The sequence below is a fragment of the Larus michahellis genome, chromosome 3, assembly GCF_964199755.1.
Source record: "Larus michahellis chromosome 3, bLarMic1.1, whole genome shotgun sequence".
NCBI lineage: Eukaryota > Metazoa > Chordata > Aves > Charadriiformes > Laridae > Larus > Larus michahellis.
The window spans coordinates 49,412,754-49,426,722 of NC_133898.1; the positions used below are offsets into that span (position 1 = coordinate 49,412,754).

Below are 13,969 nucleotides of genomic sequence, written 5' to 3' on the forward strand. Positions count from 1 at the left end.
TTTAGCCATTATACCTTCTAAGCTAACAGGAAATAAATTTTTTAAGTCTTCAGGAGGTACCATTAAAAATATATATATTAGAGATCCGTGTAGCATGGGTTCATATCGATACAGTTTTCTTTAGCTGTTTTTTTTTTTTTAAGAATTCTTTGTAACCAGAATCAAGACAAACTTTTCTTGTGTTGTTTTGTTTTGTTTTGTTTTTGATCTCTTTTTAATTAGCTTCTGAAAGTTCTGATGATAGTGAGCAGGAAGATGACCAAAGTGCCCCGAATGTACATGCTGATGGCAAAGAGGAGTCTCAACATGAAGCTGTAAGCCAAGATAAAAACGAACTCTGTATAAAAGAAGAACACAGCAGTTCATCCCTCCCGGAAGAAACTAAATCTCTGACAGATGTAGTAGTACCCAAGTCGGGATCCAAGTCTCCTGAAAGATTGCGAAAAGAGGTGGAAGAGTTATCTGAAGATACCGACTCCGATGGAGAAGATGAAGCCACGAAAAAGAGAAAGGATGTGAAAAAGGAGGTAGTGGATAAAACAGCAAAACCGCAGGTAAAACGTGGTAAGCGAAGATACTGTGTTGCAGAGGAATCTTTAAAGACTGTGTCACCTAATAGAAAGGATGAGAAGTCCAAAAACAAAGACACCCTTAGTTTAGAAAACAGCAGTAACAGCTCCTCGGATGAAGATGAAGAAGACAAATCTAAACTGAAAGTCACTCCAACTAAAAAGTACAATGGACTGGAGGAGAAAAGGAAGTCTTTACGGACAAGTACGTTCTACTCAGGATTTTCTGAAGTGGGAGAGAAAAGAATAAAGCTTCTAAATAACTCTGATGAAAGACTTCAGAACACCAGAGCGAAGGATCGAAAAGATGTCTGGTCAAGTATTCAGGGACAATGGCCGAAGAAAACGCTGAAGGAACTGTTCTCGGACTCTGACACTGAAGCTGCTGCCTCCCCTCCACATGCTGCTCCGGAGGATGCCGCAGCAGAGGAGCAGCTTCAGACTCTTGCAGAAGAAGACATTTCTTTGCCTAGCTCGGAACTTGAAAAATCTTTGCCAGCTAGTGTGGACGTTAAACCTGTTGAGGAGAAACCGACTGAAGTGGGTGAAAAGAAAGTTGAATTTCCAAGCAGTGGCAGTAATTCAGTGCTAAATACTCCTCCTACAACTCCTGAATCGCCTTCATCTGTAACCGTAACTGAGTCCAGTAGACATCAGTCCAGTGTCACTGTCTCTGAGACGCTGCCACCAAATCAAGAAGAGATACGAAGCATTAAAAGCGAAACAGATAGCACAATAGAGGTGGACAGTGTTGCAGGGGAGCTGCAAGACCTCCAGTCTGAGGGAAATATTTCTCCAACTGGGTTTGATGCCAGCGTCAGCTCCAGTAGTAGTAATCAACCAGAGCCAGAGCATACTGAAAAAGGTAAAGGAAAGGGTAAACAGAGCTGTCTTCAATCTAACCAGCTCTCATTTTAGCATTACTTGATGTATTTTCATTCTGTTATGGTTACAGTGCTGGAAAGTTAGTTGTTGGAGGAAGTAGTAGCCTGCTGTCTACTTCAAATGTGTGGAAATGGCATACTCATCTAGTGAATAATATAGTGAATATAATCCGCCAGGAAGTTTCTTGGCCTTTCATTAGGAATTTTGATTGTTTCAATGAGGAATTAAGTATATAAGAATAAAGTTTATACTGGACTTGGCAAGAAAAGCCCAGAGCAAACTGTAATACATTGTATGAGGAATACTTAACTGTAGCAAGACAGATACATTTTGAGTACTTTGCTTACAAGTAGATGGTACTGTTTCTTACATAAAATTCTAATTCTCTGTAAGCTGTTTATTTGGGGGAAGAAAGGGCCAATTATTGCATGCTTAGGCAACCATTCAAACTTGCATCTTATGAAATTAATACTTAAAAAAAAAAATAAAAATACAGGTCAAGCTGATAACAAATACTTGACCGTATTAGCTATGTTTAACTTTCAGATGTGATTTTGCAGGTTGAAGTTCCTATCCTGAGACCACTAGAGAATAGGGTGTTATAAACACAGCCAACACTTGTGCACGTGGTATCAGTGTACTGCTGCCTGCTTTTTAATTGTTTGCAAGGCTGGATCCAAAAGTTTTTTTGTGAAAGTCACTGGCTCTTTTACAATTCCATCAAAAGTACAGCTACTTTCATTGTCTTAAAGTGTCTAAAAAATCATTGATACAAAAGAAAATCCTGAGATGACAGAAGTGGTTTCTTCATCTCAACAGATTTCAATTAATTGAATTTTTCAAAATGCCGTTAAGGGCATTTACCTTCATCATTCTGTTTGAATTGTTCTTTTTGAAAGAATGCAAGAAAGTGTTTCCTTAAACAAAGGGGAGAGTTTGGCGGAGGTGAATATGTAGCCCTCAATAAATACACCTGTATTGCTTTGTTAGTTATAGATGTGTAGGTTTAGAACTTAATTTGTTTGCTTTTTTTATATAAAAGGAAATTCTTGCTACATGTAAAAAGTTTTACACTATTGCACAATATTACTTTTACATGCATTAGTCTTTAACTTCTTCTCTGATTTTGTCAGCATGCTGCCTGTTGTAGAGAATTGGGTTTCTTCATTTAAATGGTTTTGTTACAGGAGTCATTTTTAATCTATAAGACAGGTGGCTGTGGAACAACATTGGAACAGCTCCTGAAATTTGCTCTTTTAACAGGTGTACTAGAATTCTCTTATCTTCCTTTTCAACTTTTTCCCCTTGATAGCCAAATACCAGTACTTGATACTTGATTCCCAAATACCAGTAGACTTTTTCCTTGGGTTTTTTTTTTGTTTGCCTTCTTTTTTGTTGCTTGTTTTTTAATATTATCTAAGATTTTTTTAATACTTACAATTAATGTAATTACTGATCGCAAGTGATAGTTTCAGTTTTTTCTCGCAGCTTCCAAGTGCAACAGGCTTTTTGAACACTTTCCAGTTCCAGTAGTTCTTGATAAGTTTTTCAAATAAATGCATTCTTATTTAATTTACAGTATTAAAAAAATTGAAATGCTTGTGGTTGAAGAGAAATTCTGGTGATGCATACAGGAAAGTTACTTGCAATCATCTTTCATGTGCACTCTAACCAACAAACTTTGTCTGCCTTCCATCCTCCTTCACCTCCTCCTGTCGATATAAGTAGAAGGCTGAGCCATATTAAGGCCAGGCAGGATCAGATACATTGTTGTCTACAAAATTAAGCTCTCAAGAGGGGTTTTTTGAGACTTTGAGAAAAACACAGAGAAGCGCAAGTATTTAATTTCTGTTTCTTTCCTTTTCCTTTTTCTTTTTTTTTTCCCAATTATAGTCTGTACAGGCCAAAAAAGACTTAAAGATGCTCAGGGAGGAGGCAGCTCCTCAAAAAAGCAGAAAAGAAGCCACAAAACATCTGTGAACAACAAAAAGAAGAGTAAAAGTAAGTGCAGCAGCTCAGTGTGAAATGAAATGTGTGAAAGTACTGTGTAATTTGTTTGAATGATTGTAGGAGATGAAGTCTGGAAATAAAAAATGTATTAGAACAAAATGTTCTCATCAGGGAATTCTTAATACTGTTTAAATGAAGAAACTACTCTTGCTGAATGCCAAAGTGTTTTTAAATGTCTTGTGTTATTTCTGTGCCTGTTTCTAAGAGGTCCCTAATATCGTGTCATTCAGGAAGACTAAGAAGACAGAGTATTTCACACTTGGTAGAGTTGGGCATGATAGCTGCACGTTTTAGAGGGGACCTGGATGAAATTATACGTTGTATTTTCTGCAAGATGAATTTTTAGAGGTTAATATATCTTCCAGTAGCAAATACGAGAATAATTCCAGAAAAATATAGGCTCTGTTTTCTTCCTCTGTCATCTGTTACATCTTCAGTAAATAATGTAGCTTCTGCAGCTTTTTTGTAGTTATAGAAGCTAATTAGAATAGAAACCACAGTACTGGGGAAGAGAAGCTTAATAAAAGCAGAGGTGTATTAGAGAGACACGTGCACACGTGTTCAGGAGACAGCAAGATCAATTACTGCCTCATCTCACTGTTAATAAAAAATGCCAGGAACAGTCAGCTGGAGAGTGAAGTTGGGAGGATAGCTGTAAAAAACGCAGTTAAAGCAAGGATGGAAAGCATATGCTATGCCTTTTTTCTTCTCTCTTCCTCCCCCCACCGCCTTTTCTTCGTTTTAACAGCTCTTATTAAAAGTCTGTACTTCTGGTCTGGTATTTGCTTTCACCCCATCACATTCATTGATGTCCTCTTCACATTCTCTCGTCCTTTTTCATTCCATTTCACTAATCTCCTTCTAACATAATCCTTATTCCTTCCCTCACCCCAGGAATTAAAGTAACAAAACAAACTGAATTTGCAGAACTAATACACCATTTTTAGGCTTGCTGTTGTTCCCTTTGATTTGGTGAATTTATCCGTTTTTCTCAACCTATCCCTCTTTCTCATCTCTCTTCATCAGGATGCAAGGCACTTCAAATCTAGAATTGTTTCTGGTACTGTGAACAGTCCTTGGTGTGTATGCACTCTTTTTGGTAGACTTCAGGCACAGCTGTATGTAATAGGGACAATAAATAGATAAAATGTGGAGTCAGTTGTGAGTAAAAAATGCTTTTTGCAAAATTCAGGTATACGACTTAAAACAGCTTTTGTAGCGGCTTCAACTCTTGCGTTTGGATTAAGCCAGCGGAGTGGCAGCTCTGCAGCCAGCTGAGTTCTTTCGTACCACATGTATCTTGGTGTTTGGTTTCTCCAGTGTAGATCGCCAGATCATAAAGACCAGAACCAAAAGAGACTTTCAGAGTTCATTTTGTCAACACCTAGGGCAGGTACAATTGAGGCATGAGTTTCTCGTGATAAATATTAATTGAATGTGTGTTTAAAAACAACTCTAATGATGGAGATTCTCAGTTTCCCTAGGCATTTTATTCCAGTGCTTCACTAGACTTCTGTTGAAGTCTTGCCCCTGCTTCCAGGCGTTTTATTTTTGTAATGCTAAACAAGCTTCATCCTTGGAATAATTACTCATAAATCATGTTTCTTAAATTATTTTCTTACTTTCCTTTGGGGGTTTGATTAGAAAACTGTGTTCAGCCAGTTGCTTTATAGTTAAAGTTATTTCACTGTGAGGTGAAGTTCTTCTGTTTTGGGTAAGCTGAACATGTTTTTCTGCAATTAAAGAATTTTATCATCATGCCTGAGGATCTTTGTAGATGATGTCACCCAAATTCAGATTATTGCTAGTCATTTTAGCAGAGAAAACCTGAAATAAGTAAAGGAGACGTAAGGCTAATAAAAAGGCCAATTGTTTACTCTGATTTCTGCTACACGTGTCCTAGGAGCACATTGAAAAGCTTATCTGTAACTAGTACCTGTAAAACAGCACAGAGGTTTGTATATATTGAATGCTGTATTAGAAGTTAATATTAAAAAAGATAAACAGGAGGTAGAACACAACAATCAGTCTTGCTAACTGTTTTAGAAAAAGTTTAGTCCCCAAACCAAAAATGTTATAGCCCCAAAAGCAGAAAAACATGGATAATTTTTGCACCTATGTTGACACATGGACTCCCTCTTCGCCTTATTTTCTAACGTAGGCCATTAATTTATGGATATAGTTCTAAAGCAACAAGTGTCTTGAACCATTCAGAGAGTAGAGTGCACCTTTCCTGTATGGACCTTGAGCAGTTGTGTTGTATTCAAGAAGTGAATACTCCTTACAAGAAGTGGGTCCCCACCCCATTATTTCTTGCACACACGCTTTCAGCAGTATCAGTATTCAGGATGGGCTGTGGAGGCATAGTCTGGGACTGCTACTTGCCCTCAAGCTCTGTTTGGTTCCCGTTGGTCCACATAACAGCTATGAATCTACCTGCACAGCAACTAACCGGGGGGTGTTTCCAGTGCATACCCTTTCACAGTATGTCAGAATTAGAGGGGCCCCTATATATATACCTGTTTTGTGGCCCGGTCTTTAGGCGCTAGTGATGTGCCTAGCACAAGCTTCTATACCAGGAGGGATTATATCATTTTAGCGTAAAAGGATTTTGGTCAAATAAACTCCTGTTATATGAAAATAAGCACAGGTGTAGCTTCTAATAAGCTTTGGTTTGGGCAGGAAGGTTGCTTTGTTTTGTAACAATATGTCTTCGTGTTTCTTCAGCAAACAGCAGTGACAGTGAAGAACTATCTGCTGGTGAAAGTGTGTCCAAGTCTCAGTCTGCAAAATCGGTTTCTACTGGCATGAAATCTCACCAAACCAAATCACCTGCAAGAATACAATCTCCAGGAAAATGTGGGAAAAATGGAGAGAAGGAGTCTGATCTCAAAGAACAGAATAATCGTTTGCCCAAAGTTTACAAATGGAGTTTTCAAATGTGTAAGTATTTTCTTCAAAACACGCTTACCATGGTTTTGCGGTGTAGTGTAAAGTCTTTTTAAATTGTGTGTATTTTGTTTTTTTCCCCTTAAATTATTCCATCCTCAGTTTGCTTAATTTTGTGATAAATCCTGATTTTAAAAAAAAATAAAAAATACTTTTTTTGCAATTGCAGTGCAGGAAACTGCCTGTATCACACCCTTCCAATACTGTTTTTAGCTATGGCTCCTGCGCTGACTTGCTGTTCTTGCCATCCTGTGCATTCTAGCATCAGTGTTATCCACTATATGTACTTCTTGTGTTGATATTTTCTTGCTGTTTTACTCCTCATGCTGTAGTTATTATTCAGACACAACGTAGCCACTGACTGATTTGTAGCCTTTTCCCCTTCCATTTTGCCTGGGTGAACCAGGACATGTTTACTATTTCTGGTAATACGAACTCTCAGTGCATTTGGGTCAGTCAGCTATGGGTACATGTATAGCAGGGGTGAGCAGTGTTGAAAGGATCATGCATTTGCCTATCTGAAAAACAGTTCAGTAGCTTATTAATGCCTCAATATTAATGCAACTTCTTAATTACCTCTGTATGTGTTTATGCTATTGCAGCATTATTTGCAGTGGGGAGAAAAGTAAGATAAAATATTAGATGACTGAAGCCTTCTTCCTCAATATGACAATAAGCAAACAATTGAAAATAATTATTTAAAAACAAAAACTTGCTATTTTTAGTCCCCTCTCTTACATTGTGTGGTTATTTAATTGTCTAGTCAGCAATACGTTGTTGTCCTTAGTACCAACCCTGGATGTATGGCATTGCATTAGTTGCTTTCTATTTGCTTTTAAAGGTCAAAATGAAACCGTGTGGTGGGCCTGATTTAAATTACTTCTTAAAGTAATCCATAGTATCTCATTCAGTATTCACAGATTACCTTGGGGTATGTCAAGTTTCTGAAGTTCTCAGAGCATTATGCTTCGTGCTTTTCTGTGCTCTGTCCCAGGCTGTTTGAAGGCTGCTGTTCCTCGCGTAAAGCAGAACAGGAAAAAGCTGGCACAGCACACTCTGCAGACACAGCTGCTGAATTATTTTTTTTATATATTTTTTTTAATTTTTTTTTTTGCCAGCAGCATTCTTTCATGCCCAGGGAATTCTCCACTTAGCCAGGTGTTTCTGTGGTGAGAGAATCTGACCCTGCACGTTTTTTCTCTCCGGCCCTGAATCTCAGTGTTACTCTACTTTAAAAGCTTTTTTTTTTTTTTTTATTCCTAGTACTTCTTCACAGTCAAGTTAGATTCTGCTGCTCTTCAGGACTGTGTAATGTAATAGGTCTTTATTGTCACTCACTGGCCTGCTGAGATTCATTGGGCAGATTTCGGGTGCAACACATTTGAAGAGGTTTTGCTACTTCCTTTCTTTCTACCTTGGCTACATTGCACCTGCTAAATGTGCTTGGCAGAAGTTGGACTTTGGAGCTCTATTTAACACATTTCCTGCTGTTGCAGAGGTCTAAGACACTTGCAATGTCTCTGAGCTTTCCTCATCTTCCCACAGCCTAATATAGCTGTGGCTTTTGGTCCTTCGGTGCTACCATCGTTATAGGTTGGTGAAGTGCATTCTGCACCCCACGCTAGTTGAAATGATTGTTAAATTTCTTCAAATTAAGTGTCTCCAGTGTGGCTTACCTGTGGCTGAAAGGGTCTGAACCAAAATAATTCCTTCTGCCTGTGGCCCCCACCAAGCTGTGTGCTGCACTGTGGGGAGCTCCAGCTGGAAGCAGCCAGGGGGGCAGCTCCTGTGCTGGCCGTGTCCCATTGACATCCCTGTGTGGGATGCCACTGAGGAGGTCCTGTATAGTTAGTTATACCTTATGGCCCATATGCCATGGGCTCGATTAGAGCCACCTCACAGATACTCAGATTCCTGTTGTAACCTACTTGGTTTTTTACAACCAAGTTGAGTTGGGCAAGACTGACCTTCCTGGTGTATGAGGCCAAACAGAGCTCTAGCAAGGACTCAAAACAACAGGCTCAAAGCTGGTTTTGGCCCCTATGTTTTAACCTGTTGTCTTAAGATTTTTATTTTTTTTTAACTTTTCTTCCTATGTGGAGGGGAATGCGTGCATTTTCTTTTTCTCCCACTGTCGTGGTTTGATCCCAGGGCAACTAGGACCTCACAGTTGCTTACACACACATGGCCAAGGTACAGAATATTCCTTTGGTCGTTCTCTTGTTCTGTCTACATTCCTTATCAGCTTCTATGGGAAGCTGAAGAGAGTCCTTGAGAAGTATAAACATCGCCTAGCAACAACTAAACCAATATGCATTGTTGACATTCCTTTCTTGCAATCCCTAGAAAGAAAACTAACTCTTTCTCAAGATGAAACCAGAACGCAAAAAAAGGTGTATCTATGGTGGTATCTTTTAAAAAATAATAAAAAATGAACAAAGTTTGTGATAATAAACAGGAGCTGCTGTTGCTGTGTTTCTTGGCTTTGCTGTCTGCTACTTCAAAGCATATCACTAAGATTTGAGTACTTCCCACTTCACTGAAATTCAGAAGTCTTTGGGAATGCTGCAATACAATAATTAACATAGATATTTTTTTAACTTGCAGCTGACTTGGAAAATTTGACTAGCGCCGAGCGCATAACAGTTCTCCAAGAAAAATTGCAGGAAATCAGGAAACATTACCTGTCCTTGAAATCTGAGGTGGCTTCCATTGACCGAAGAAGAAAGCGCTTAAAGAAGAAAGAGCGGGAAAGTAAGTGCTGGGAACTAAATTCTGCTTTTAGAGGGCTAAATTGCATTTCATCTTATTAAGGTGTTAAGAATTGGATCATTTTTAGGGAGATGTATGCCATTAGGAGTGTGGGGTGGGTTTTGTTTTTTTTTTTTTAAATACTGTATATAGTTATTTGATGATCTTTAGAAGGTATGGTTCACATATCCATTAACTATGTAAGGGGAAAACATTAAAAAGGCATGCAATCCTTTTAATTCTGTTCAGGCAGAACTACTTTATACAGAAAAAAAAATACAGAAAAATAAAATTCTAAGCAGTGAACAAAGTATCTAAGGTTATTAATAACTTATACCTTTTCTTCAAGTTACACAATAATTTACTATAGTATTGCTTGTGTGTCTAGTTAGTGCTTTCCCCTTGACGTAAGCGATTTATTTTATGAGTTTCAGGGAGACCGTCAATTATATCTCTCATTTCCCTGAAGCTGCTTTACCTGTTGCTGTAAGGAAAGTTCTAGTGTGCCTGCTTCTAGCGGCATTAAAAGGATTATTTTCTCCATGTCTTGTGTATCGACACATTTAAGAATTCACTGAGTATAAGAATGAAGACTGAAGTGACACGTGTAGTAAGATTTTTATGTCTGCAACCATCACACGGCAACTGCAGTTGCTCCTCGGTTGCCAGAGCAGGGTGTATGTGCAGATTCGGTGCTGGGACAAGGCCCTGCCTGTGCTGATTCCCACAGGAAGGAAAGGGAAGAGTTGACTGTGCTTGCGGGTCGGGAATAAGCCCTGGCATCCTGGGCCCTTGCGTCGAGTGAACCGGGGCTGCAGGGGGCAATGCCATCCTGTCTCGCACATGGCGGAAGCTGACTCTCGGAGTATTTCCCACAAAAACTAGGGAATGGGAGCTTTTTTCTTTTTAATTACTTGACATTAGTTGCTGGCATCAGTATACACCAATGCTTGTTGAATCGGAAAGCATTTCTATTGCTTAATTTGTAAATGTTTATAACCTGTGTTTTCCTCTTCCTGTGCAGGTGCTGCTACCACATCATCTTCCTCCTCATCACCTTCCTCTAGTTCCATTACAGCTGCAGTTATGTTAACTTTAGCAGAACCATCTATGTCAAGTTCATCACAGAATGGAATGTCAGTTGAGTGCAGGTGACAGCAGGACTTGCCAAAGCACTTTGCACTTAATGGCTGCTGAGGGCCACTCTTTTTTTTTTTTTCTTTTTTTTTTTTATACTGCACAGTGGCACAAAATTCAGACAAGCACTATTTTGTATTTAAAGTTGTTTCTTGACAAGCTAACTTTGCACTTAAGTGCACTTTTATGAAGAAAAAGTACAACAAACTGCTTTTCCTCAAGCAATAATTGTTTCCAACTTGTCTGGGAATTGTAAGTCCAGTGACTCGAAGGCCTCCCACTGTGGCAAACGGAGGCTGTTCACTGCCTGTAGAGACAGTACAATAAGCATATAGTTGTTGGGTTGATCTAAGTAAATGTGGTAAGGCTTACTGTATTCCCTGGTATTTTGTTAAAGCTGGAACATTTGATATTTTTCCATTTATTTATGACAAATATTGAACCTATTTTCATTTGTACAAGCTAATTGTTTTTTAACTGCTAAGTCACCTTATAGTGGCTTTAATTGTATACGTCAAGCACATGTATTCAATTCAGAACCTGCAGTGAGTAGGATGTTTGACATCGGTCCTGATAACCAAATATGAGGATTCCTTTAAAAAACAAAAAAAGACTGACTAATGTTTACAGGTTTGAATTAGGCTTAAATAGGTTACTCTGGGTTTTAAGAACCCATTAATTGGAATGAAACTACTGTACTTTGCCATTTTTCTATAAAACAGTATTTTTTTTTTTAATTTTGATAAAATACATTATGAAAAAGAAAGAAAATGGCTAACAAACTGTATTAAATCTTAATGTATAAAGATTGTATTTAGCCAGTTTAAAGTGTATATTTATTCATAATGGATTATAACAGTTATATTTTTGTGTTTTCTTGTAAATGTTTCTTTTCCCTTAAAGCAACAAATATTTCATTTGTAATGCTTATTTTATTACGAGCTTCAAGGAGAGGACTTCAAGACAGAGTAAGGTGTGAGGTTATAATTTGTGGTTGCTGATATGAACACTGCCACAAAAGGGTAGTTGTTTTTAAAATAAATAGCTAGCTGAGTGGTAGACATTTAATTTTTTAAATGCCTTGTACAAATTCCCAAACCAACTTCAAACTGTTTTCACTTGTATTGATTTTATGTTGTATGGATCCCAAGCTCTCTCCTGTTAATTATATACCTTTGTAAGACATTTGTATATTGCGGAAGTGTTCATTCAAGCTATTTAATACCTGGCACTGTTAATACACAGTACTTTATTGTACAGATTGTTTTACTGTTTTAATTGTAGTTCTGTGTACTTCTTTTGCCTGGGGAAATAGGGGCTGGCATGTTTTTCTTTGTTTTCTGGCAATCCAACATGTAAGAATTCAAAGCATTTTGTTTGTAGATGCTAGAGTGTCAGAATCCTTTACATTTGACTTTTCTAAGAAAAGCATTTTCAGTCTTCGTAGTGTGTGCTTAAGGTTAACTGATTTTATTGAAAATGGTTTCAAAGTATTCAGAATTGTACAGGACTGTAAAAATTTGTTGACAAACATTGAAGGAAAAGCTTATAGAAAAAAGCTATAAAATATATATTAGGTTCTGCAGAAAATGGAGAATTATGTAATATATTGTACAAATGTAAGCAAAGGCCTCTGAAATAAAATGCCATAGTTTGTGAATCCCTGATTTTGTTTCTAACAGTTTAATTAACCATGCTGTGTTCATTAAAATGACATCAAGCTGCAGAATCAGTTTAGCAAATGACCTTTGATATGGTGTAATAGGCATATAAAGGTAAGCTAGAGCAGGTACACGGGACTAATTTTCCTCTTAGCAGTTAATTCAGATTCATTCTCTTTTTCAGCAAAATGAGAAGGCTTGAGCCACTGAGATCATTAAAGCAACGCCGATTGAAAAAAAGATGAATTTTGATTGACGTTAATTCAGGTAGTTTGAGAATGTAGAAGCAAGTTCCCGAAGATATTTGCTGACTTCTGATATCGACTGCCTCAAGTTCAGATTCAGTAGAAGTGAAACTGGAATAAAACTTCTAGTGTTACCTGCTTACATCATGTCTGGCTATAGTTCAGTTGACCAAAATACTGTTACACCTGCAAAATGATAGATTACTGATGAGACTGGTAGATAACAAATGATAACAAGCTTTGGAAACATTGACTGTGTTAATAATTACCAGGGATCTGAGACTGACAGGAGTAATTTTAATAATTCCAGTGTGGCTACTCAGAGGATATTTAGATATGTTTAATTTTAAGCAGAACAAGGGTTGTAATAGTTCAGTTCTGCCTTTCAGTCTCAGTAAGCGTGACTGGTATCGATTTAACTGAGAACTACACCTGGGCAAGCAAGAGCAAATTCAGCTCTCCACTCAGTACTAGCTCTTGATCAGCTCTCAGTTTTAGTGACAACGATTTTGCTTTGGTGTGACAATTGTTGACTCATGTTCTGTGAGAGGATTTGTTTACTTGTTTAAAACAGGGGTCATTAGTCACCTCCCCGCTCCCAAATTGAGTTTTTGCATAAATAGGATTTTTGCTATTCTTTAATACAGAGATTATTTAATTTTGTTGTACTTATCCAGTTTAATGACTAATCTGTTCTGGAATTTTTTTATATTGCACCTCTCCCATGCAGTGTGGCTGTAAATGGTACTCTCCAGGTTCACGTTACTTGTGTCCCAGTGGTTACAAAGGAAAGGTACCTTTGGCAAACTTGTTAGCCAGGCAATTTCATCCCATGTTTCAGTGAGTCCAATCTGACCTTCTTTTCAGGTTACATACTGTAATGCAACTTTAAACATGGGTGTGCTCCCTGCTGGGCATGCACACGGTGCTTACACCTGAGAATGGTTCCCTCTAGCAGTGACTGCTGGGCTCTGCTCGCACTTCTGCATACCTGCTCCAACTGTGACCTGAAAGGCGAAGTGAGACAAACCACCCTTTATCCTTCACACCTTGTCTGAGTGACAGAATCAGTTTTGTGTGTCTTGTGTTTGATGGTGTTGAGAACAGCTGAGAGGATGGACTATCTGCATATGCTGAGACAAAGCACGCCTTGCTTGCGGGCTGGCTGTGTTGCTCCCAACTCCTGTTACTTCCAGTCTCCACTGATGCTTGTACGTACTTGTTACTGTGTCGTTTCCATCACGCCGTGAAGTTTCCCTGTCGCCACGAGGCTCAAACTCACTCTCTAGCAGAGTTCCTGGAGGCCGTATGCCTTTTATTTGAGCTTCGGCAATTACAAATCTCTGGAATCATCCAGCTGAACACTTGTCCAATGTAGTTTTGATGTATTTTGGTGGTTCAGCCTGTTCTGCCCCAGCTGTGTCACCCACAAAACTGCTCTGTTGTGTGAAGGTAGATTGGAAAAGCCAATACAAGTAGTGCAGCAGCCACCTGCCAGTTTTTAAGAATTCGTGCCTTCTCTTGGGCTGACCCTATCAATGAGGGTCCCTGCCTTTCCCGGCATCCAGAAGGCCAGGCACGGAATGCCTGGTGCATGTGTCAAGACTAACGCTTTACTTTTCTTCCATAGCTGGATTACTTGTTTTGCCTTCAGTTGGACGTTGGTACCAACACAACTGCTAACACTGGCAGTTCAAAAAGAGCATTAAATATTACAACAGAGGAGCTGTTTGTATTTGCTTCAGTCTTTAAGTGCCTGGTC

At 38.6% G+C, this 13,969-nt stretch overlaps 1 protein-coding gene across 1 annotated transcript in view; it reads left to right on the top strand.

Moving 5' to 3' along the window:
- ARID4B (AT-rich interaction domain 4B) overlaps nt 1–11,961 on the top strand; it is a 95,615-nt gene extending 83,654 nt beyond the window's left edge. The window contains exons 20-24 of the mRNA XM_074580095.1: nt 223–1,434; nt 3,348–3,455; nt 6,192–6,407; nt 9,021–9,167; nt 10,189–11,961. Of these exons, the coding sequence (XP_074436196.1) occupies nt 223–1,434; nt 3,348–3,455; nt 6,192–6,407; nt 9,021–9,167; nt 10,189–10,319 (1,814 nt within the window). The 3' untranslated portion in view covers nt 10,320–11,961. The remainder of the gene's footprint in view (nt 1–222; nt 1,435–3,347; nt 3,456–6,191; nt 6,408–9,020; nt 9,168–10,188) is intronic.
- Nucleotides 11,962–13,969: the final 2,008 nt, after the last annotated feature.